We start from the raw sequence: 26,146 nt of genomic DNA, 5'->3' as shown, positions 1-26,146 counted from the left end.
GCGCGATCTCAGCTCACTGCAAGCTCCGCCTCCCGTGTTCATGCCATTCTCCTGCCACAGCCTCCTGCGTAGCTGGGACTACAGGTGCCTGCCACCACGCCCGGCTAATTGTTTTTGTATTTTTTAGTAGAGACGGGGTTTCACCGTGTTAGCCAGGATGATCTCAATCTCCTGACCTCGTGATCCACCCGCCTCGGCCTCCCAAAGTGCTGGGATTACAGGCGTGAGCCACTGCGCCCAGCCAAATTCAAGTTCTTTACCCCCAAATATACCATGTTAGCATAGCCACTGCTTTAAAAAAATGCTACTAGTGTATGATTCTAATGCAATTTTCAGAACTGAAATACTGGGGGCCAAAAATATATGATAATAGCAGACAATCTGCAGCTCACACACGAGGCTAAATCAAGCGGCCAGGTCCTCCTCCGATCTCTGCTCTGATGCTGCTTTCAGAGGCCTTCGGAGACCACCCCACACCCTCCACGGCTACTCCCCAGCCCTACTCCCATTACCCACTTCACATATTACCTATGCATTTATCTATTCATTTGAACATCCTTCCCAGTGGAATCCGTTTACACTTATATTTGCAGTGTGTAAATATCTGGGTTATAATACGAGAAGCAGCAGCCAAAGGATTATTTGTAATAGTGTAGACAGGAAGCAGCCCACATATTCTCAAATCCCACACTGAAGTTCAAAGGAACTTATTTTGACTTACTGAGGAGTCCCTGCTGGCTAACTAAATAAAACCAAAACTCACAGAAGCACCAAGGGACTCCGATAGGCCAAGGTTTTCAAACCAGGCTTACAGGAACATCAAACATTTATACACGCAGCACTTTACAAAAGCACCTTCATACAGGAACTCATTTGCCTGCAAAACAACCCTGTGAGAAACAGCGCAGGTTTTACTAATTCCCATTTTACTGACGAAGAAATCGAGGCTCAGAGATGCTTGACTGTGTCTCAGGAGCTTCAAGACAACCCCCCTCTGCTGTCTTCAGTGGGGGGCATCCAAGCTGTGCCAGACACTCGGCACCCACCTGCTCTTAGGGCTGCAGGCAGGAGCAGGAGGAGCACCCAAGAGGCACCTGCTGCTGCCAAGAGCAAAACCCAAACCCGGGGACACAGGCAGATTCCAGAGAAACTAATTAACTAGTTAAAAGACAAATATTTTAATCTAGTTTCCCCACTTTAAACTAAATCATTAATACAGGTCACAAATTGCATTTATTGGTAGACATCTAGAAAACAATCAAAAGTGTATATATCTCTCTCTATAGATCTTATTAATAAATTTTATTTGGACAAGAGAACTTGTGCCACAACAGTTTAAACAGCATGATTAAAGACTGCAGCACTCCCAAGAGTGGTCACAGGTATGTACAGTATGTGAAGAAGTTGCACCTCAGAGCTGATCATGATCAAGTTAAAAACACCAGACATACATTATACGTCTAATAAATTTCCTTCAGGTCATGACCAGCATGAAAAAATCAGACAAAGACACTCAGCAACCATTCTGTAAATGTGTACAGCAATATGCTGCGCTTAAGAGTTAAAGTCAATCCTACTTGTGTTAGCATCAGGCCCTTTAGGAGATGTAAAAAACCCCTCCTTTCCCATTTGCACACGTCACAAACGATTCACACACAGGGCTGGGCTGGATAGCTGGCCACAGAGCCCAGCAAGTCCTTCCTGGGAGAGAAGAGTTAGGGCTGATACTGAATGAAGGTCTCTTTCACATCTGGGCACACGTCTGCCTTCAGGCTGTAAGAATTTCATTTGTCGATTGTTAAATAAAACCAGGAGAAAGCAATGCAGGTCTCTGGGAATCTCATCCCTTCCATAAGGAAAATGCTCTGCCAATTCAAGTTTCATTCAGTCAGGAAGACAGAAGGATTTAAGGCTTCGGTGACAATTATAATCCTCTGAGAAATTATTTCCCCTTAAAGTCAAGATAAGATAATAGTGTTTACTGTACTTTCTCTTGACTCTTAAAATCCCTGGTATTGGGTGTAGGCAACTTGCACCTGCAATGATGTCCGCAGGAGAGGAAGGTCTCTCCTCCCCCGAAAGCTATCCCAGGTCACATGCGTGGGGAATGCCCACTGAACCTCAGCTCTCATGGAAGCAGGAAAGACACCGAGATTCAAGCCTTCTAGTAGGTTGAGGACGCTGTGCTCATGGCATCTTCAGAGATTTTGGTACTGGCAGGGTGGATGCTTGCAAAATACTTGACATCGCTGTCACGGTCCATCTGAAGAGCCATGATGGTCTGCTCCACAGCCTCCTGGTGGCAGCTGGCAGAGGCCAAGAAATAGTCTGGAAATGACACGTGCATAGGACAGATGAAACCAGTCCAACGGAACATTTCAGAGTTCCGTCAAGTACGAGTGTAAACAGTTAAACTGGGTATTTCTACAAGTACAAACAAGCCACACTGAAACATAAACAGCAATCCAAACTGATTTGTTATAGGAAGAAAAAGTGCCAGAATAAAAAGAGTTATGAGATTTATCTTGTTTTTATAAGACTAAATCTCATGATATTCAATGACAGCTAAGGAATATTAAATTAATAAATAGATGAAAACATCACACTTCTTAGCTATTAAGTAGCAGTGAAAGAAAAACACTTCCAAACACCAACTACAAAAAAAAAAAAAAGGAGAAAAAAAAATTCATTTATCCTTATTCTTTGACATCTACTACAAACTTCTTTCTGTGCTTCATTCATCCGTGCAGCTATATTTATGAGGCGTTTTGGGCGGCAGGCGGCGGGGGGGTCGATTAAAATAAATAAACCAACTTTAATCTTGAAGAGATTATAATTTCCAACAAAACAAATACTATGGGGCATCTGTCTCTTGCCTAATGAAGAGAAAGCAGGAGGGAGAGCAAACATAGGTACCAGCCCCCATACTGCAGATTGCAAGTGGCACGCTGCCAGGCAATGGTTTGCACATAAAAACAACACCCAAGTTTAAAAACTAAGTTTTAGGTCAGGCACGGTGGGTCATGCCTGTAATCCCAGCACTTTGGGAGGCTGAGGCAGGCAGATCACATGAGGTCAGGAGTTCGAGACCGGCCTGGCCAACATGGTGAAACCCTGTCTCTACTAAAAATACAAAAAATTAGCCGGGCATGGTGGCAGGCACCTATAATCCCAGCTACTGGGGAGGCTGAGGCAGAAGAGTTGCTTGAACCCGGGAGGCAGAGGTTACAGTGAGCTGAGATCGCACCATTGCACTCCAGCCTGGGTGACAGGGCGAGACTCCGTCTCAAAATATCAAGCAAACAAAAAACCTAAGTTTTAAATGATAAAAATGATACATGCTTACGATAAATAAACTCCAACTAGAACAGTAGAGGGCTAATTAAAAAATCCCTTTCATCTTCCATGCCCTCTTGGGAGAATCACCGGAACAACTAAAGTATTTCCTTCCACCAGATTATTTTCTCTGAGCAGACAATACTTCTGCTTTGATATCTGTTGATCCAGCGCAGTCCACAGACCTCCTTCTCTACTCACACGCTTCTTCTAGTAGAGTCACTACCTACCTTTTTCTAGTAGAGTTTGTCTTAATGTCTTTGCAAGCAGCACTCGCACGTTAGGAACCCTGTCGTTTGCTAAGGTTAGCAGATGCGGCATGAGATGCACAGCAAACTGGTCCATGGGAAGGCAGTCGTCCTCGATGACAGTCTGGGGAAGAGAAACAGCTGCTCTAGGCTTCTCTGTCAATGTAGCCAAAAACTCAACTACTGGCTAACAAAATCTCTGAGTGACCACAGGTACAAATTTTAGTTATTGCTTTTTAACCAAAATTCCACGTACTTGGGAACTCAAATCAAAAATTACATAATTAACTGCCCACATGGACAGACACAGTTTTTAAACTGCTCTACGGAGACCCAGAGTGTTCATTCACAGGTGTTTCATTTTCACACCTGCACTCTGGGTCCCAGACATGAGCACCCTCTAGTGGGAACCATGGTATGGTATATGTGTGCACAGTATGTGTGTGGTGTGGTACATGTATGTATGCCTGTATAATACGCAGTGAGGAACAGTGAGGAACATGCATGTATGTGCACTGTGAAATGTACATATACACACGTCTGAATGTGTGCAGAGCAGAACACGCACATACCAGGCATGTGGTGTGGAACAAGCACATACAGCAGGCACGTGGGGTGTGTGTGGTGCATGCCAGTGTAAGGAGGGGCTTGGCTAGCTGGGAGAGAGGGGCCACCAGATGCCCAACAACGGGGGCAGATGATCCTATAAACAGCCAGGCTACTATAAGGTTCTGTTCCTTAAGAATAAGGAAGTGGGTGAGAGAGAGGTAGGAAGTTAAAGAAGACATTCTTCTAGGAGAAAAACTCACAAACAGGTAAGCCCAGGGCCTCGCTTACCTGGCAGACAAAGACAAAGGCTTGCCGACCAGACCACTTGGGACATCTGCCAAAGTTCTCCACAAGCTCATTGATGAGGTCCACTCCGAACGTTGGTGGTGTTGCCGCGTGCAGCTTCTTCACCATCTCGCTGACCTGGGAGGGTGAGCATGGAGAAGTGAGGAACAGCTTCCATTCTAGGATCTTAGAGTTTGCTGATCTAAAATTTTAAAAGTTCAATACATACCAACTTGTAGGAAATCCAACGAACAGAAGAAACTTTGTCTGCACACAGATTCAGAGCAATGGGACGTAAATAGTCATAAACATCTCTGGGACTATATAACTCTAGAAGTAAAATCAGCTGTCTACAAAAAGGAATTACAAAAAGACAATGTTTAAAAATCAGCGAGACAAATGAAAACAGGTTACCCATTTAAATCATCCGTAATACTGGATTACTGAGCACCCGTCTCAAACATATGCAAAGAGGAGCGATTAAGCAGACCTCTCCTGTACAGTTACCTCCAGTCTCTGTGTATCTGGAAATGCACTTACATGCTATTCAAGTTCCTTAGAGTGTAATGAAAACAAAAGCTGTAGAGTTCTGCATCCATGGGGACTGAGACAGAGCAAAGCACTTCCTAGTATGTTCAACTGGAACATGGCCCACACTGATCCATGGTCACAGTTTGGAATGTGCTGAGAAGCTTCCATCTACAATCAAGTTTCTCAGTAAGAAGTCCCCGCAGACGGAGGGAGTCCACTGTGTACCTGTCGAGGCTCTGAGGAGCCTTCCTGGAAGGGATTTGCTAGGGATAACAGAGGGAGGGTGTCCTCCAGTAACCTTCCCATCACATCTGAGGGGCCCTGAGACTTTCATGACATCTACCAAGCTAACCTGAAAGCTTCAATGATGGCCTTGAAGAAATACCTTGGATGTGAGACTTTTGCCTTTCAGATTTTATGTTCAAGAGGATTTACATTTCTAATAAGCAGGAAGTCAACTGTAACATGAATATAGATTATGCAGCAATGATAAATGCACCTGTGTATACAAATATGCATCCTCAAAGAGACACACTTATTTTCTGACAAAATTCAAAATAAAAATTCCAAATAGGACCAGTTTCTGCTTAGAATACAGAAAACTGCAAAGAACGTCACTGACCCTACAGTAGAAAAAGCTACATAAACTTCAAGATCTTTTCTTGAGCCCATCAGAGAGCTGGGGTTGCAAAGCACACAAATAACCTAACTTCCCAAGATGGGAAAGAGAACTGCCCCTCAGGAGAGCCCGGATGGACAGGACACCTGCTAGCACATAACAGGGCAGGGAGAAATCAGCTCGAATTGCAGTCAGCTGCCCAGGGCCAGATGGTGGCTGGCACGAGCATGGGGTGGCTCAAACAAAGCCAGATGTGCCCGACACAGGGAGCTCACATTCCCAGACAACCTTCTGACTTCCACAAGGTACCTGCCTCCCATGGGTGCTTCAAGAAAGATGGTCAGGAAAAACAGGAGAGATGTCTCATAGCAGGCAGAAGCAACTGACGGACAGCCATGAATCATCAAGCACTCTGCTGGGCCCTTTTCTCGTGCAAAGCAAAAGGCTTAACCTGCTGGTGGAGGGGCCCCAAAGCCTGTCCACCCTGTGGGCCCAGCAAAAAGACTGCAACTGTGGGAGAGGAGAACTAATGCTCCTTATTCCAGGAGGAGATGTAGGAAGTCCTGCCCGAGACCAAGCACAGATAGGAGGTCCCACCCATTACACAGGGGCGCAGGTACCGCTAAACGCCGGGTGGAATACTCACACTAGAAGACCACTGGTACCCCAGCTCCCTCAGCAAACGGCAATGGTAGTGGCAGCCCACAGCGAGAAAAACTGAAGCCCCAAGTACACTGAAGGTAACCACAGCAATGACAAAACGCAAACCCAGCTTGACCCTGACTAGATGGACTCACACCCCGGCACTACATGGCAGAAGAGGAGGTGTGTGTTTTGAGTCAGAAGTGGGCAAGCCAGAACTCATTGGAGTGGCATCTTTAATATACTGAAAGACAAACTGTCAGCCCCACATTCCATACTCAGCAAAGACATCATTTGAAAATGCAGGTGAGGTCTATAATCCAGAATATATAAAGAACTCTTACAACTCAACAACACAACTTAAGATAAACAACCCAATTTAAAAATGTGCAACAGACTTGGATAGACATTTCTCCACAAAATATATATAAATGGTTGACAGGCTTATGGAAAAGTGTTCAACATCATTAGTCATTAGGGAAATGCAAATCATACCACAATGAAGTGCTGTTCCAAGCCCATCAGAACAGCTGTAAATGATAAGCGAGTGATGGATATGTTAACTGCCCTTATCTGACCACTATCCGATATGTATTGCAACATCATTACATACCTCGTAAATATGCACAATTATTATTTGGCCAATTTAGAAATATTTTTAAAATTTAGTAGAAAAATAGGTGTTAGTGAGGACACAGAGAAACTGGAACTCCCATACATTGCTGATGGGAATGTAAAATGGTATAGCTGTTGTGGAAAAGTTTTGGCAGTTCCTCAAGAAATTAAACACAGAATTACCATACGGCCTTGCAAATTCACCTCAAAAGAACTGAAAACAGATTTCAAATATTAAATCTTGTACATAAACGTTCCTAGCAGCACTATTCACAAAAGACCACATCCCCAACCCAAATGTTCCTCAACAGATGAATGCACTAAACGAATGTGGTATATCCATACAACGGAATATTACTCAACCACAAAAAGGAAGGCAGGTTCAGCTAGAGGATACAATATGGAGGACAACTGAAAACATTGTTAAATGAAGAAACCAAGCACAAAAGGCCATGTGTTATATGACTCCACTTGCATGAAATGTCCACAACAGGCAAATCCATAGATAGTAGATGCTTATTGGGCATGGGTTTTTCTTTTCGGGAGGTTAACATTTCAGAACTAGATAGAGAGAATGGTTCCACAACACTGTGAATGTACTAAATGTCATCAACAGCAAATTTGGCTATGTGTATTTAACCATGATAAAAATAATATAAAGATGAACTAAAGACATTTTCAAGAAAAAATAAAAAAGCTGAGGAAATTCACTGACAGTAAGACACATATTACAGGAAGCGTTAAAGGGCTAGAATACCACATAGAAACTTGGATCTACACAAAGTAATGAAGAAACTGAGAAAATGTAAAAATGAAGTAAATATATACCCCTCCAAAACATAATCTAATAAACTGTTAGAACTTACTCAGCCAGTTCAGCTCGAAACCGCCAATTTCTACTATTATCTGTCACCAAAAACTCCTGAAGTTGATAAAGATATTCTCTTCTTTTGTCAATATGAAGAAGCTAAAGTAACAAAATAAAAATATTTACCAGGACAAGGTACAGACAGTATTTCTTTTACTAGAGTGCTTAAAAACAGACTGTAAGCAATATGGTTAATTCTTCTGAAGAGGAAATGTAGTAGCTGTATTTAAGTGTTTTAAAATTTGGTATTAAGTTTATTTTTCCCTGAATAATTCCATTTGCATTCAGGAATCACCATCTTGTCTGGAAATCTTTGTTCCTTGTGCCTATCAATGAGCCACACTAAACCCCACAGTACCCCGGGCGCAGCCTGATTACAGGGCTTGCCCCCTTTATTCATATGACATCCTTGTTGCCATGGCCCCGCTTAAGGCAGTAATTATGCTCTTAACCACGCGTGTAAGCCCTGCATGTGGCGCTGTGACAGCACAGAGTAGGCATTCAGTATTTGTTGAGAGAAAAAAAAATAAAAGTATCCCAATAGCTGCTCTATAAATATTTAAAGGTAAGTTTATAAACGGAAGCAAACCAACCTAACTGTGCATCAGATGGAAAACAATCACACAGGGAAAAAAGCCAAAGTGTGAACTGACTACTTTGACCATACATCTTCAAGGGACGTTCTAAGGACAGAATGTGCTAGGAAGTCCTGAATATTATGTAGTTGATTTGATGTGGGAATTATTATTGGTGGAGTAATTCTGAAACTATTTCATTTATGTTGTGGAACTCAGCAAACAACTAATTTTTTTTTTTTTTTTTTTTTTGAGACAGTGTCTCACTCTGTGGTCCAGGCGGGAGTGCAGTGGCGGGATCTCGGCTCACTGCAACCTCCGCCTCCCAGGTTCAAGCGATTCTCCTGCCTCAGCCTCCCGAGTAGCTGGGACTACAGGCGCCCGCCACCACGCCCGGCTAATTTTTTGTATCTTTAGTAGAGACGGGGATTCACCGTGTTAGCCAGGATGGTCTCGATCTCCTGACCTCAGGTGATCCGCTCGCCTTGGCCTCCCAAAGTGCTGGGATTACACGTGTGAGCCACTGTGCGCAGCCACAACTAAATATTACACATTAATGTTACTAAGAACAGACTTTTTACCAGGAGTAAAAAGAAAAAAATATATAAAGTGAAGAGAGAAAACGGTATTGAATTGGAAGCAGTTCATAACAATATGAAGTTAGTAATTTAATTTAAAAAAAAAAGCATCACACCTCCTAGCTACTATCTACACCTCCTAGCTACTATCTCCTGAAAAGACCTAAAAGAAATGACAGGCCAGGAGCAATGAGCACTTCCAGTGCCTGGATCTCAGTTTCTAAGGACCATTCTCCACTAAAAAGGACCACAGTTCCTTGGAGAAATAGCTGACTCCAGGCTGGGACAGGGAAAGGGAAAGTTGAAACTGAAAGTATTGATGCACTTAAAAATCAAAGGACAAATCAAAGAACACAAGAGGCAGCTTTAAGGGGTCTCCACTAGTCAAATTTGATGCTCAAAACAAATGACAGAAATGGATTCCATTATGTTGAATTTTTAAAATCCTAGAGTCCACACTAATACTAAAATAACTTTCGAAACCGGGGAAGGAGAGAAGGCACAGGTTATTTTTACATGGGAATGTTACTTAATAAAAACAGAAGGAATGGCCCAGCGTAGTGGCTCACATCTGTAATCCCAGAACTTTGGGAGGCTAAGGCGGGGCAGATCACTTGAGCCCAGGAGTTCAAGACCACCGTGGGCAACATAGTGAAACCCTATCCCTACAAAGAATACAAAACTCAGTTGGGCGTGGTGGTGCGCCTGTGGCCCCAGCTACTCAGGAGGCAGAGGTGGGAGGATCATCTGAGCTGGGAGAGGTGGAGGCTGCAGTGAGCCATGATTGCATCATTACACTCCAGCCTGGACAACAGAGTGAGACCCTGTCTCAAAATAAGTAAGTTAATTAATTAAAAAAAAACAGAAAGAATTATGAAAATAGAAAATCACTCTTTCACAACCAACACAGTTAACTGATTCAGGTAAGAACCATGTATAGATGCCTGGATATGAGAGCACTGGTGAAGGACTCTAGAGAAAAAGATATTCAGAATTCTAAAGTATCACCTCACCAATTCTCTATTAACTACAAAAGGTAAAAGGTCATTTTACAATGGAGTTGTCAGCCTTCTCGTCACCAATGATGGGAAGAGCCAACAACACATTAGCCCTGATGCGGCACATTCAGAAAAATACATGACAACCTACACAGGTTAACATGTCTGCAAAAAAACCCCGCTTACCCAGAATCAAATTGTGTAAATTCAAATTGAGGGTAATTCTGTAAAACAACTGGTTTAAGACTCCTCAAAAATGCCAGTGACACCTAGATTTTAAGAGGACTAAAGAAAGATAACATTTAAATTTAATATGCACTTTAAGGGATTCAAAATTGAGCGGAGAAAAACTATAAAGGACAATACTGGGACAATCAGAAAAATTTTAGGCCAGGCGTGGTGGCTCACGCCTGTAATCCCAGCACTTTGGGAGGCCGAGGTGGGCGGATCACAAGATCAGGAGATCAAGACCATCCTGGCTAACACGGTGAAACCCCATCTCTACTAAAACAAACAAACAAACAAACAAACAAACAAAAAAAACACAAAAAAAATCAGCCGGGCGTAGTGGCACGCACCTGTAGTCCCAGCTACTCAGGAGGCTGAGGCAGGAGAATTGCTTGAACCTGGGAGGCGGAGGTTGCAGTGAGCCAAGATCCTGCCACTGCACTCCAGCCTTGTGACAGAGCGAGACTCCGAATATGATCTACATAAAATATAAAATGGTCTCAATGTTTTTGTTTTTTACTTTTTTGAGATGGAGTCTTGCTCTGTCCCCCAGCTGGAGTGCACTGGCATGATCTTGGCTCACTGCAACCTCCACCTCCTGGGCTCAAGCGATTCTCCTGCCTCAGCCTCCTGAGTGGCTGAGACTACAGGTGCCTACCACCACGCCCAGCTAATTTTTTGTATTTTAGTAAAGACAAGGTTTCACCATGTTGGCCAGGCTGGTCTCGACCTCCTGACCTCAAGTGATCTGCCCGCCTCAGCCTCCCAAAGTGCTGGGATTACAGGCGTGAGCCACTGTGCCCAGCCTCAATGTTTTTTAAAAGGGAGGACTACAATTACTTCTATCACTCAAGCCTTAGAATTATCAGAGTCAATTTCAAGGCTAAAGTCTAAAAACAACAACAGTACTCCAGGAGTAAACAATTTGTAAAAAATCAGGGCTATTCACTTTGGAGACCACAGCTCCTCTATCAAAGTAGTGAGGGCTAAACGTAAATTCTCAAGACACCTGAAATACCACACAAAGCCTCCAAACTTAATACACAGTTGACTTTCAACAACAGGGGTTTGAACTGCATGGGTCCACTTATACTTGAATTGTTTGTCCCAACCAAATGAGGATTGAAAATACAGTATTCCTGGATGTGAAACCGGAGTACACGGAGGGCAGACTTTTCCTATACGCAGGTTCCACAGGACTGGAGTACTCCATGGATTTGGGTGTGCATGGGGGACCTGGAACCAATCCTCCTGCATGTACTGAGGGATGACTGCAGCTAATGATTTTTTTTAACATACATTTCATTCAATAATTTTGAAAAAGAAAAAGATACAAATGTCTGTAAACTATCATCTAATACTGTTTTAAAAGTGAGAGTATAATTATGGGACCATTTCTTTTTTAAGTTGCATCTTAACATCAACTTATGGCTGTGTTTTCTTACATAGAAACACAAAGAAACCTCTCTTGGTGATAGCAGAAGATAAAGATTTAGATTACAGCAGAATTTTGTTGTGTTTTTATGCAAAAGAATTTAAAAGTTACCTTCAGAAAATCATGCAAGTGTTTAAGAACACCTATCCTGACTTCATCGAGGTCTTTTAAAAATCCATTAAAAATTGGAACCAGATCTGCAGCTGTCAACTGATCTCCAAGAATAACTGCAAGCTCGTGGATGGAGAATGCTAGAGTTCGTCGAACTTTCCACTGCAGAAATGAAAACACATTAGTAAGCTAACCACAAAGTACGCAGTACTTTAACCATTAGGCAATATACAAAGGCTAATTTATATATGAATGTTACCAACCTCAAAAAATTAAATCAGAATAACAGATACTAACTTTAAATGCCTAAATTATGCATCGAAAAGTATGACAGAAAAATTTTAAATCCCTGCCTAGTACGTATTATCTTCCTTTCATTTATGAAGAAAAAATGCTTAGAAATCATTAAGTTTTCGTAGCTCTCTGAACATCGGACCCTGACTCTGACAGTGAAAAAGAACATGCTCTGTTATTACTCTTAAGCTCTTCCATACATAATTTCCTATAACACTAAGTACATGCTAGAACATGCTGATGTACTGAGGCTGCACATGGACCAAAGGCTCTCTAGCACCCTCCCTGGTTTACTGTTCCCCTTCAGATTCCTGTACAGCCAAACCTTGGATTAAGAAAAACAAAACAGAACAATAAAATTTGTTTTTAAGGAATTGGCAATTTAAGAAATATAAGACTAGGGAAATCTGCATACAGCCTTGGAAAAGAAACCTTCAACAGAAATGTGTTGCATTTATAATAATTTTAAGTTAAAAACATCCTTTTCTCCATGTTGCCTTAATCATAAAATTTTTACATAGTAACTTAAAATTTTACCTAAAGAGAAACAGTTTAGAGCAAACATTGTATTTCCTTTCCCTTCCCCCCAGAATCCACTCTTGAAATAAAATTTTACGCCCAAGTTCAACACATAAAACAGATGAAGGCAGAGATGTTCTGATGGAAGAGGGGGGCAGCAGAGAGAAGAAACTGCCCATCCAGATTCTGAGCCATCAGAGTCACCCAGGTGCCCCGAAAGATACATCCCACGGGAACCCTACAGTTCTGTAGAATAAAGACTGAAAACACGAATACACAGGACAAAGCACTCTATGGAAATTGGGACTTTGTGGTTCCATGACCAGATGCAGCACTTAAGAAGTATATGAACACAGATAAATTCATTTCTTCTGGGTCCTGGTTAAGGATAAATTCACTTCTCCTGGGCCCGGCTTTCCTAACCTCATAGGTCAAAGGAGGAACTTGACCTATCAAGATTACTTCCAACTTATAACTTGCTGAGTCAACAGCACTGATTCCTTGAAAAATACAATTACTAAGAAGTTTAAGGAAAAGTCATCACATTTCAGTACAAATTAGCCTAATCAGACTGCTTTTTTTTTTTTTTAAATAACTGAGAGATCAACTTCACTGAAAGAACAGGTGTGTTCAAAGAGGGGCAAACTTTGTTTATACAGAAATCAGCCCTGGCAGGGGAGGTCAGGTCATCAAGCCTGGGAAGAGGTCACACAAAAGTCACAGATGTCCAGACAAAATGACGTGAAGCAAGGGTTTACCTTGTGTGTTCTGTTGAAAGGGGTTGGGGGTGGTGTGTGGGGATGAGGAGAGAGCAAGAACCACGGAACTTCTCCTGTCTGTACTGCAATGCTCAAGGCATGCAGGGCCCAGAACTTCACATGTGCTAGTAATACTGGAGTTCTACTACGGTTTAAACAAATATTTTCAGATCTACTGTGCAAATCAAATAAGCATTTATAATACTATTTCTAGGTGAAAAATTAAATCCTATATTCGGAACAATTAATTTACATATAAACTCTAGATAATAATACATTTTAAGTTAGGAATGTAGGCATGTTGAATGTGATAACAATTTCTAATGCTTTAGATAAAAATGAAGAAGCCAAATTGTGGGACTCTGACACTGCAAAAAGAACATGCTCTGTTATTACTCTTAAGCTCTTCCATACATAATTTCCTATAACACTAAGAACATGCTAGAACATGAACAGAAATTCTTTAGGTTACAAAAAGCAAAGCACTGTGCCTTCCACATGCACGTTCTGCTAATTCTTTAACTGCTTTACTCACCTGCATGTCTGAGGCCAGAGTCTCATACGTCTCTCTCAGGCAGTGCCAATTCTGTCTTCCGAGTGTCAAGGCCACACCAGGGAGGCTATATGCACAGTGCTTAGCAATTTCAGTGTCAACCGTCTGTGCACGAGAAGGGTCAGTCATAGATAAATACTGATCTAACAACGCCTGAGGTACAACATCCTAATGGAGAAAGAGAAACCACAGTGACTGAGCAGCTGAGATGCATTTTGAGCAGTTTAGACATAAATTGGGCAAAATTATTTTTAAATATATAGATTTTAACATAGCATCTCAAATAGTTGAGAAAAACCAATGTCAAATTTTCAGGTATCTAATAACTAAGAGATACGAAAAACATGCTAAGGGAAACATATATGAACAAATAAAAGCAACTCTAGGAGAACAATGAATAACATCTCAGCTCAAAGGAAAATTAGAATTAATTACTAAATTGAAAAGATATATTAAAATAACACCAGCACCTTTTAAATGTAGGCAGAGATGACAATGTTTGTTATAACCCAGCAAATGCAGAATAACAGGTGCTCTGCGTGATTTGCAACATGTTCATTAAAAAAACAAAAACCAGCCAGGCACAGTGGCTCACACCTGTAGTCCCAGCACTTTGAGAAGCCAAGGAGGGTGGATCACTTGAGCCCAGCCTGGGCAACATGGTGAAACCCCGTCTCTACAAAAAATTAAAAAATCAGCCAGGTATGGTGGCTCACACGTGTAGTTCCAGATACTCGGGAGGCTGAGGTGGGATGATCACTTGAGCCCAGGGAGGTGGAAGCTGCAGTGAGCCGGGATAGCACCACTGTACTCCAGCCTGGGCGATAGAGTGAGACTCTGTCTCAAAACAAAAATAAAAACTTGTCTTCTTTAGATGAAAATTTAAGCAATTATTTCTACAAAATTGAAGTGCACATGTCTATTAGTATATATGTGAGGAAAAGAAGAACATATTTGCAATCTTGCTTAGGTGTGTATAATATAGCTGTGGAAGGATATAAAAGAAAGGTAAAACTGGTTGTATCTCAGGAAGCAAAATGGATGAGTGGAGAAGAAAAACTGAGAAGGGAACGTCACTGAATGCCTTTTGAGTATCTTGAATTTTGAGCTACATAAACGAATTATCCATATACACAAAATGAAAATGGAAATAAACTCATTAAAATGAGATTTGAAATACTGAAAATGTCTGTAAGTGGGGAAAAGCATGTTTCAAAACACTATTGTTTTGAATACTGATTTCATTTTTAATAAATAAAATAAAAATTGGCTAGATGTGGCGGTGCGCATCTGTAGTCCCAGCTACTTGGGGGGGCTGAGGCAGAAGGATCGATTGCTTGAGCCCAGGAGTTCGAGGCTGCAGTGAGCTGTGATCTCGCCACTGCACTCCAGCCTGGGTGACAGAGCGGAGACCCCATCTCTAACAACAACAACAAAATAAATATACCATTTGATCTGGGAAATCTACTTCTAACAATAATAATATAATCCTAAGTCTGGGCACGGTGGCTCATGCCTGTAATTACAGCATTTTGGGAGGCCGAGGTGGGCGGATCACTTGAGGTCAGGAGTTCATGATCAGCCTGGACAACACGGCGAAACACTGTCTCTACTAAAAACACAAAAAATTAGCTGGGCATGGTGGCTCTCAACTGTAGTCCCAGCTACTTGGGAGGCTGAGGCAGGAGAACTGCTTGAACCCAGGAGGCGGAGGCTGCAGTAAGCTGAGATGGTGCCACTGCACTCTAGCCTGGGTGACAGAGTGAGACTCCATCTCTAATAATAATAATAATAATAATAAAGTCATAGAAGCAAACAACACGTACAGACAGTCACGGTGAATGCAGCACTGCTTATAGCATCAAAGTGAAACTACAACGAGTAGCATCTCCCACAGTGCCTTCTTACGATGGAGACCACGGGTGTGGCATGGACACTGTGCTGTGCTGCTGTGAAGGTGAAGGAGTCCTGGTGTGCTCACAGGAGAGGTCACCAGGTCAGATTGTTAGAAGAGAAAAGAAAAGAGCAAGGCAAGGCACAGCTACCACATTTCAATGATTCCGTGAGCACAGTTTCCCTGCAGCTTGTTACTGATGGCACTTTCAAATTTTCGTATTTTTTCATATTTTCATCTCTGAAATCGAGCTGTATTTTATAATTATTGGCAATGTGAACAAGAGGAAATACCTAGGTAGGATGGGATGACCACAGCTGTCTTCAATGATAAAAAGAGGCACATGTGTATGTTTATGTGCCCATGAAAATACATGAAGGAAGATAACAAGGTGTGTGATCGTGGTCACTCTGAATGAAGAATGGGATCACAGAGGTAGAAAAGGGAAGATTTGTGCTTCCATGTTCCTCTCTCTACTACTTCGATTTCCTTATGGAAAATATGACACACTAGTCAATTTTTAGAACACTCATTATAAAGAAGGGGCAAATTAGGTCAGAAATGGGCTCTAAAAGAGGAATTAGGAACACACCCACAAAAGAACACATTTTTTGGTCACTTACTTGTACTTTAGTTCTCCTTTCCTCATCAGGGCTAAAACTGCTATTGTTGCTCAAGTCTGAATCGTTGTGAATATAGTGAAGACTGGAGTCCATATTCTGTTAGGAAAAAATAACTACTTAAAGAGCTGTCCTGTCTGTACGTCTTCATTTAAGCTATCTTACTAAGTTACTTACCTTTCAAGACTGCCAAAAGTAATAAACATATAAATTCCTCATGTTTTTAAAAGCTTATAAACATAACTAAGAACCTTCCCTACTTTAAATCTAACTTGCTGAATAGGTTGTCAAGTGTACGAAAACCAATTCCAGAGAAATTAGAGTAATTAAAAACAATATTTGAAAGTAATTTTGAAATGGTCCAAACAGCTCAAATTAGCTTATTTATGAAATAGTACTGAGAGGATTCTTTTGGTCCATTGTTTTAGAGACCATGGAGTGTCATATGCAGTTTTTCTTCTATTTCTATTCTTGGCTGTTAATATCTAATTTCACAAATTATATATATGTTAACAGCCAAAAACAGTAACAACAACAACAACATAAACACCTTCTAAAATGCAGATATATTAATACTATTCAAATCTCCAATAAATAGGGCTTCAATCCAAAGCAGTGGTATTATACAGATTTCTAACTATACCACATGCCATCTAACAGAAATCAAAATAGAAATGCATTAAAGCTCTAAGAACCCTCTTGCCATCCCCAGTGTGTGCAGGTACTCTTTCCTGAGCTTCTCATTCAAGCCACTATGATCTGTGACCATGCGATTCTGGCAATCGGTGGTGCATTCCTTCTCCCCATTTGTATAAACAATGGCTAAGCAGCACGGATACCAAATAATGCTGGCTTGATGGAGATGCAGCAGGAAATTAGGGAAGGATCATAGAGAACAGCTACAAGTACACAGTGAAGATGATGCTAGGATCAGTACCCACCCTCACACTCCAGAGTCCAGATAATGTCACTGGCCCTCCGCAACATGGCCTCAAGTCCCGATCTTCTGCTCAGAATACTGTGTTGCTTGCTGCAGTGAAATGGTCCGATCAGAAACAAAGCACCTCTCCAAAAAGAAAAGGGAAGAGTTAATTATTCTTGATAAAGGGCTTTGTTTCCAGTAAGACTATTTCACTGCAGTGAGCTACATTAACATTGAGTCTACTAAATGGTCATATAGACAGAAGTGGGATTTACTTTTCCAGGCATTTCATATGACACTAATGTCACGAGGACAGGATGTGATGAAAACAATTACTTTATGCAAAACGAAGAGCTAAAAAATCAGCAACAAACAGAACATACAAACTAAAAGTGATTAGCTACAACTATTCCCCAATGAAAGACTTCTGATTCAAACTACTCTCATTTGGTAAACACTTTACTGAGTTTGTTACCTCAACAGCATCGCTGATTAAAGGCACAGAATCTTCTTTATTTATTTTACAATTTGGTAGCTCATTTATATCCAGTTCATCTTGCAAATCACTTCTCTTTTCTATACTGATGGTCTCTTCATGTGCATCCAGGCTGGAAGCACGTAGTGCAGCGGACAGCACTTCCACTTGTGCTACAGGCAAAATAAGGAAATGGACAAAGTGAGAAACACAATTGCAATATTCTTACAAGGCTGTTCTCCATTTGCACTGTACGTTATCAATGAAATATATACTTTTCTGACACTGCAATCAAAAAGCTGGAAAAAAATTTCTACTGTGGTGAATCATTAGTCCTTCAAGAGAAAAAGTAGAAAACTAATATGCTTTCATGAGATTAAAAATGTTTATCTGCTACTGTACATTATTCTGCGTTAGTATGAAAAGAGAAATGCTATCTAGTTGCTGGAGCTGCCTCCGGCTTATTAAAAGGAGTCAATTTCAGTAAACGTTAACTATGTTTTGGTAGTGCATGAATCAAACTGGCAAGTCTTACTTACTAAGCTATTTTAGCAGAAGAGCAGTCACACAAACCCTGCCAACATAAAACAATGGCAATTACAAAGATTCTTGTCACAGTTACATTTAAACATCTCATATCTTATTACTGCTTATTTTTCTCTAATTCTTTTTGAAAATGAGAATTGCATCTTCTCCCAAACACAACAATCCCAAATGAGCACTGTCTTGCTTGCAGCAAACCAAAAGGACAACTTACCAGGCAGTGGTTCAAAAATCTGGCAACTAGCATTGCCTATGTTTTGGGTTGCACCTTACTTACAAAGGTGATTCAAAATTAAGATAAGGCATTCTTCCTGCTCCCCAAATAAATCAGAAATTTAGCAAAAAATATTGCTTAGCATTTATTCCAAGTAACAATCCACTTGGATGTTCAAAATGTGAACATTTTAAATTCAAACATTTTAAACAAAACAATCAGTAACTATTTTAAGATAATCTATTATGCTGCAGCATTTATAAAATTTCTCATCTAAGTATATTAAGTGCCTGACAACAGACACACAAGCAACATACAGGATGAGGTTCTAGTCTATTAGGTCATTACTTGTTAACTTAAGAAAATTGAACATATTCACTCACAAAAAGTTGTAGTGGAATATTTTCATTATCTTCAGAATTTCGGCTGCAATTTTCACCAACCCTTTTAATCACTTCAGCCACTCCCTTTTGGGATCACTCCCAAGCCAAACCAAAACAGTACTCAAAATAGACTGTACAAGAAAGAAAGGTTAAAATGTTTTGTCCCATATAAAGTGCATGGTGTGTGTGTGTGTGTGTGTATCATCCCCCATCCATTCTGTTCCCTGGAAAGTGCAGGCATACTTTGTTTTATTGCACTTTGTAGATACTACACTTTGGCTTTTTTTTTTTTCTTTAAAGAGGTGAGGTCCCACTATTTTGCCCAAGTTGGAGTTACTTGCAGAAAGCTATTCACAAGGCATGATCATAGCTCACTGAAGCACTGAACCCCTGGGCTCAAGCAATCCTTCTGCCTCAGCCTCCTGAGTGGCTGGGACTACAGGCACTGTAGTCCTGTGATAACTGTACTTTTTCTAAACTAAAGGTCTGTGGCAAGCTTACATTTAGCAAGTCTATTGGCGCTATTTTTCCAACAGCATGTGTTTACGCTGTGCCTCTGTATTGCATGTTGGTAATTCTTGTACTAGTTCAATCTTTTTCATTATTGCTATATCCGCTATGGTGATCTGTGATCAGTGATCTTTGATATTACTATTGTAATTGTTTTGGGAGCTGCTAACTAGCCATACAAGACGGCAAACTTAAATGATAAATGTGTGTGTTCCTACAGCTCTACTGACTTTCTTTACCCATCTCTCTCCTGTCTCCCTATTCCCTGAGACTCAACAATATTAAAATTGGGCCAATCAATAACCCAACAGTAGCCCCTAAGAGTTCAAGTGAAAGGAAGAATAACATGTCTCTCACTTTAAATCCAAAGCTAGAAATGATTAAGCTTAGTGGGGAAGGCATGTCAAAAGCCAAGAAAGCCCAAAAGCTAGGACACTTGTGCCAGTTAGCCAAGTTATAAATGCAGATGGAAAAGTTCTTGAAGGACATTCAAAGTGCTACTCCAGTGAACACACAAAGAAGAAGAAGGAACAACAACATTATTGCTGATATGCAGAAAGTTTGAGTGGTCTGGACAGAAATCAAACCAGCCACAACGTTCTCTTAAGCCGAAGTCTAACTCAGAGCAAGGCCCTAACTGGCTTCAATTCTGTAAAGGCTGAGAGAGGTTAGGAATCTGAGAAGAAAAGCTGAAAGCTAGCAGAGGTTGGTTCATGAGGTTTAAGGAATGGAGCCATCTCCATAACATAGAAGTGCAAGGTGCAGCAGCCAGTGCTTAGGTAAAGCTGCAGCAAGTTATTCAGAAGATCTAGCTAAGATTACTTAAGCCACTAAGGTAGCTACACCAAACAACAGATTTTTTTTTTTTTGAGATGGAGTCTTGCTCTGTCACCCAGGCTGGAATACAGTGGTGCAATCTTGGCTCACTGCAACCCCTGCCTCCCGGGTTCTAGCAATTCTCCTGCCTCAGCCTCCCTAGCAGCTAGAATTACAGGCATGGACCACCATGCCCAGCTAATTTTTGTATTATTAGTAGAGACAGGGTTTCACCATGTTGGCCAGGCTGGTCTCAAACTCCTGACCTCAGATGATCCACCCACCTCGGCCTCCCAAAGTTCTGGGATTACAGGCGTGAGCCACCTCGCCCGGCCCAGATTTTCAACATAGATAAAACAGTCTTCTATTGGAAGAAGATGCCATCTAGAACTTTCCTAGCTAAAGAGAAGTCAATGCCTGGCTTCAAAGCTCCGAAGGCCAAGGTGACTCTTGTTAGGGACTAATGTGGCTGGTGACTTTAAGTTAAAACCAGGCCAGGAGTGGTGGCTCACGCCTGTAATCCCAGCACTTTGGGAGGCTGAGGTGGGTGGATTACCTGAGGTGAAGAGTGCGAGACCAGCCTGGCCAGCATGGTGAAATCCCATTAAACAACAAAAAAAAATTAGCCAGGCATGGTGGTGCATGCCTGTAGTCCCAGCTACTCGGGAGGCTGAGGCAGGAGAATCGCTTGAACTTGGGAGACAGAGGTTGCAGCGAGTTGAGATTGCACCACTGCACTCCAGCCTGGGTGACGGAGTGAGGCGCTGTCACACACACACACACACACACACACAAAAGTTAAAACCAATGCTCATTTACTCAAAAATCCTGGGGCCCTTAAGAATTAGGCTAAATCTACTCTGCCTGTGCTCTGTCACTGGAAAAGTAAAGCCTGGATGAGAGCAGATCTATTTATAGCAAGGTTTGCCGAGTACTTTAAGCCCACTGTTGAGACCTATGGCTTAGAAAAATATTCCTTTCAAATTATTACTGCTCACTGACAATACACCTGGTCACCCAAGAGCTCTGATAGAGGCGTTATGAGGAGACAATGTTGTTTTCATGCCTGCTAACACAATACCCATTCTGCAGCCCAAGGATCAAGGGGTAATTTCAACTTTCAAGTGTTATTATTTCAGGAATACATTCTGTAAAGTTATAGCTGCCATAAATAGTGATTTCTCTGATGGATCTGGACAAAGTAAACTGAAAACCTTCTGGAAAGGATTCACCACTCTAGATGCCATTAGGAGCATTCACGATTCATGGGAGGAGGTCAAAATATCCACATTAAAGGGAGTATGGAAGAAGGTAATTTCAACCCTCATAAATGACTGAAGGATTCAAGACTTCAGTGGAGGAAGTAACTGTAGGTAGGGTAAAAATAGCAGGAGAACTAAAATTAGGAGTGGAGCTTGAAAACGTGAGTGAAATGCTACAATCTCATAATCAAACGTTTTCTGTTGTTTTAATTTTAGAGATGGGGTCTTGTTATGTTGTCCAGGCTGGAGTATAGTGGTTATTTGTAGGCACAATCATAACCACTACAGCCTTGAACTCCTGGTCTCAAGCAATCCTCCTGTCCTCAGCTGGGATTACAGGCACATGGTCACTATATCCGGCTCTCCTGACCAAACTTGAACAAATGCCTCTTAGGATGAGCAAAGAAAGTGGTTTCTCAAGATGGAATCTCCTCCTAGTGATGATGCTGTGAACACTGTTGAAATGACAACAAAAGATCTAGAATATTACATAAACCTATTGATAAAGCAGTGGTGGTGTTTGAGAAGACTGACTCTAATTTTTAAAGATGTCTCCTGCAGGTAATATGCCAACAAACACCATTGCTAGCTATGGATACATCTTTCATGAAAGGAAGAGTCAACTGACACAGCAAGCTTCCACGCTGTTTTATTTTCAGAAATTGCCACAGCCACCCCAGCCTTCAGCAACCACTGCCCTGACCAGTCAGCAGCCACCAACATTGAAGCAAGACCCTCCACCAGCAATGAGACTACAACTTGTGTAAAGCTCAGATGATCATCAGCATTTTTTAGTATTTTTTCAATGAAGGTATGTGCATTTTTTTTTAGACAAAATGCGATCACATGCTTACTACAGTATAGTATAAACACAACTTTTATAAAATTCTGAGACTGGGTCTTACTCTCTCACCCAGGCTGGAGTGTAGTAGTGCAATCATAGCTACTGAAACCTTAAACTCCTAGGCTCAATTCTCCCACCTCAGCCTTTAGAGTGGCTGGGACTACAGGAGTGTGCAATCATGCCCAGCTACTATTCAAAATCTTTTTAGAGATGGGGGTCTTGCTATGTTGCCCAAACTGGTCTCAAACTCTTGGCCTTAAGCTATCCTTCTGCCTCAGCCTCCCAGGTAGCTGGGATTACAGGTGCAAGCCACTGCACCTGTGGTTTTATGCACTGGAAAACCACAAATTTGTGTGACTCTATTGCAATATTTGCTCTTTTGCAGTGGTTTGGAACTGAACCAGCAGTATCTCCAAGGTATGCCTGTTATTTGTATTGAAGTCTCTCAATTGCAGCTAGTAAATTTACAGTACAAAGAGTATTAGATATCTTCTGAAACACAAAGTCACATCAAGAAACTTGTATGTATGTACATGTAAGTCTTTTTAGAAAGCAATCTATGCATATTTCTTTGCATTTATTTGCTGAAAGAAAAACTTAGAGCAGTTCTTTCAATATTTCAATTAATATTTAAGTGACTAGTCTATGTCAGAGAACTAGCAGGTACTATAATACAATGAGAGCTCCCAGAACCGGCTTAAGTACAACTGGTAATCTTTTTTTCATAAAAATATAGTTTAAGAAAAATAAAATAAGCTGAGCGCAGTGGTTCACACCTGTAATCCCAGCATGGTGGGAGGCCAAGGCAGGCAGATCACCTGAGGTCAGGAGTTCAAGATCAGCCTGGCCAATATGGTGAAACCTGTCTCTACTAAAAATACAAAAATTAGCTGGGCATGGTGGCGCACGCCTGTAGTCCCAGCTACTTGAGAGGTTGAGGCCAAAGAATCGCTTGAACCCAGGAGGCAGTGGTTGCAGTGAGCTGAGATGGCACTACTACACTCCAGCCTGGTGACAGAGTGAGACTGTCTCAAAAAAAAAAAAAAAAAGTAGCTGGGTGCAGTGGCACATGCCTGTAATCCCAGCTACTCAGGAAGCTGAGGCAGGAGAATTGCTTGAACCAGAGGTTGTTGTGAGCCAAGATTGAGCACCACTGAACTCCAGCCTGGGCAACAAAGCGAGACTCCGTCTCAAAAAAAAAAAAAAAAAGAAAATCGGAGTCATTGAAGTTGGATAAACTTAATAAACTTAAGTTGGTAAATAATAAAATTTAAACAGAAAGCTGGAAGCTGTAAAGACATTAAACATTTATCAAAAGTTGACTATGCTTGCTGTGAACATTCTATAGTCTTTTCCTCCCCCACCCCCGAGACAGAGTCTTGCTGTCGCCCAGGCTGCAGTGCAGTAGTGCGACGAACATTCTATAGTCTTTCCATAAAAGAATGACTGCGTGTACTGCTATCTTATAAAAAGGTAATGAGTCTCTGTGCAAAATAGTTAAGGCAGAGCCCAAACTTTAAAACTGTAAAGCATTGTTTGAATGACTGAAACTTTCAAAGACAGTGATTTGTCAATCAACAAATCTGTATAAATTACAGTAAGGAATGCAACAATGAGCCTATTTTAAATAAAAAATTTCCTGAAAATCAGATTAATTGTATTTATCAAGAGAATTTAGAAATACATGATAATGATGGTTATACTACCTTTTTCTTTTTTTAATAGACAGGGTCTTACTCTGTTGCCCAGGCTGGAGAACTATCAGAGCAAGCTGCTGCATGATCCTTTGACACCATTTGAACTTAGGCACAATTACAGCTCAGTGCAGCCTCAACCTCCTAAGCTCAAACGATCTCCCACCTCAGTTTCCCAAGTTGCTAGGACTACAGGCATGTGCCACCATGCCTGGCTAATTTTTTATTTTTTGTAGAGATGGGGTCTTACTATGTTGCCCAGACTGGTCTCAACCTCCTGGTCTCAAGTGATCCTCCTGTCTCAACCTCTCAAAGTGCTGGTATTATAGGTATGAGTCACTGTGCCCAGTCCATAATACATTATTAAATGACAATTTTTTCTGAAATGAAATTTTTTTAAGATAGACACTAGTATTTTTAATCAATTTCAGAATAAATAACTTGATTGACTTCCATACCTTTAACATCTGGATCATCAATGTGGGGCTCTAGATTTTCTATCATTTCTTCCAGTTCCTTTCTGGTGGCCATGGTGATGTTTGGAGAACTGGGCACAGGGCCCTCAGATTCTTCCTCTGGTCCCTCTGGGCTGGGTTTTCCCCCAGAGTTCTGTTCAAGCTCTATGTCTAGATCTATTTCAGGAAGAGGAGTCCTCCAGAAATGGAAGGAGTTATACAATTCCTGATCTAAGAGAGCTGACTCTTGTGAAGTGGTGCCAACCTCTGGTCGTAACATAGATTTGTAGTTACCAGGTTTTTTATCATTCTCATTACTAGCTGCTTCCTGGTGAGATTCTGAGGACAAAGTACAAAGTAAAGAGCTGTCCAGTGGAACACTAATTTCACCTAGAGGCTTCCCGGATGCCTCAGCAGCATGGTCTTCCATCGTGTTTTCCAGTATGACACTGGAATTACTAACACTGAGATCTGAAGGAGTATCCTCTGGCCTGACTTGTACATCCTCTGGGGCTTCTTGATCTCTGGTCCTTTTATTGTTTTATTTGGTGGGAAAAAAACAATATGAAAGGATAATTACTTTAAAAAAACTGATGAAAGATATTACATATAGCATTTAGACAAGTTAAACATTAAAAATTATGGATTATCTGTACAAACTGGGTTTATGTATATTATTTATAATGCTTCTTTCTCCATCAGCTGTTCTGTCTTCAAAGATGTAAATACCTGTTAAGTATAAGTCTAGATAGTCAAGCAATATATATTAGTTAGAGAAGGTAACATTTAAGAATCCTGGGATTCTATAACACCATGCTAATTTCAATAATAAATAACTAAAGAAAAGTAGTGGAAACAGAAATTCCTACAATCATTTTAAGATACATAACAACATTTAAATTATTTTATTTTTAGGGTTATTTGTATTACCTCTCTACTGCAATACGACATATTGCAAAGCTGAGACCTAAAGCCTATTTGCTTACATTACACAAGGAAAATAAAATAAAAACAATTTTAAGATAGTAGTAGGAAAGATACTTATTTGCTATCTCACAAAATATATTAAAATCTGCTTGAGTGTAAATATTACTTCTGTTTCTTCTAAAATATTCATCTCTACTCCCCAAGGTTTTCCTAAAATGAGGACATAATTTAATTGATAAGGACAGATGGTACAAATTCATTAAAGTCCACTGATAACTGCCATCTATTATCTGAAGTATGACTGTAAGTGTTATTATTTGATTCAATTAAATTTAACAGGCATTTATTGAGCACCTACTAAGAGCCAGGAAATGAAATCAGTATTGAGGATTCAAATGTGAATGAGATGCAGCTCTTGATCTTGAGATTACAATTACAGGCAAACAGAAAAAGTGAAGATATATCAGCAAATTGCTGCTAGACAGGGTGGTAAGCACAGATGCAAGCACACTGAACACAGGAGGAGATGGGAGTGAAGATTAAAAGGCCTTCAAGGAAATGACATGAGTTGTGCTTAGAAGAACCAATACATGTTTATGGGGCTAAGGGGAAGAAAAAAGCATCTAAAGGAGAAACAGGACATGCAAAGGCCGGAGTGGCAGAAAAGGTGTGACGCATTCAGGAATCAGCAATGAGGAAATGATGGATGACAAGGATGAAAGATATCACAGGAACCACCGTATTCCAGACCAGCAGACCTCCGGAGTTCATCCTGGACTACAGGAAATCATGTAGTAAGGAAATTGTTAATAGATCTGTTGGTTTAGAAAGACCATTCTGGAGGA

The 26,146-nt window shown here is 41.0% G+C and overlaps 1 protein-coding gene across 4 annotated transcripts in view; it reads right to left on the bottom strand.

Annotated features, from left to right (window-relative positions):
• Positions 1 to 1,214: 1,214 nt before the first annotated feature.
• Positions 1,215 to 26,146, bottom strand: part of PPP4R1 (protein phosphatase 4 regulatory subunit 1) — a 71,195-nt gene continuing 46,263 nt past the window's right edge. For all 4 annotated transcript variants that reach the window (XM_034944093.2, XM_034944094.2, XM_034944095.3 and 1 more), the window contains exons 11-20: positions 24,378 to 24,904; positions 17,654 to 17,826; positions 16,260 to 16,355; positions 13,725 to 13,910; positions 11,619 to 11,780; positions 7,692 to 7,792; positions 4,648 to 4,768; positions 4,422 to 4,556; positions 3,567 to 3,708; positions 1,215 to 2,328 (exon numbers count right to left, since the gene is read on the bottom strand). In XM_034944093.2, the coding sequence (XP_034799984.1) occupies positions 2,165 to 2,328; positions 3,567 to 3,708; positions 4,422 to 4,556; positions 4,648 to 4,768; positions 7,692 to 7,792; positions 11,619 to 11,780; positions 13,725 to 13,910; positions 16,260 to 16,355; positions 17,654 to 17,826; positions 24,378 to 24,904 (1,807 nt within the window). In that variant the 3' untranslated portion in view covers positions 1,215 to 2,164. The remainder of the gene's footprint in view (positions 2,329 to 3,566; positions 3,709 to 4,421; positions 4,557 to 4,647; positions 4,769 to 7,691; positions 7,793 to 11,618; positions 11,781 to 13,724; positions 13,911 to 16,259; positions 16,356 to 17,653; positions 17,827 to 24,377; positions 24,905 to 26,146) is intronic.

The sequence above is a fragment of the Pan paniscus genome, chromosome 17 (genome assembly GCF_029289425.2).
Source record: "Pan paniscus chromosome 17, NHGRI_mPanPan1-v2.0_pri, whole genome shotgun sequence".
In the NCBI taxonomy this organism is placed as follows: domain Eukaryota; kingdom Metazoa; phylum Chordata; class Mammalia; order Primates; family Hominidae; genus Pan; species Pan paniscus.
Note: the sequence above shows the minus strand (reverse complement) of the source record. Positions and strands in the feature narration are given on the sequence as shown.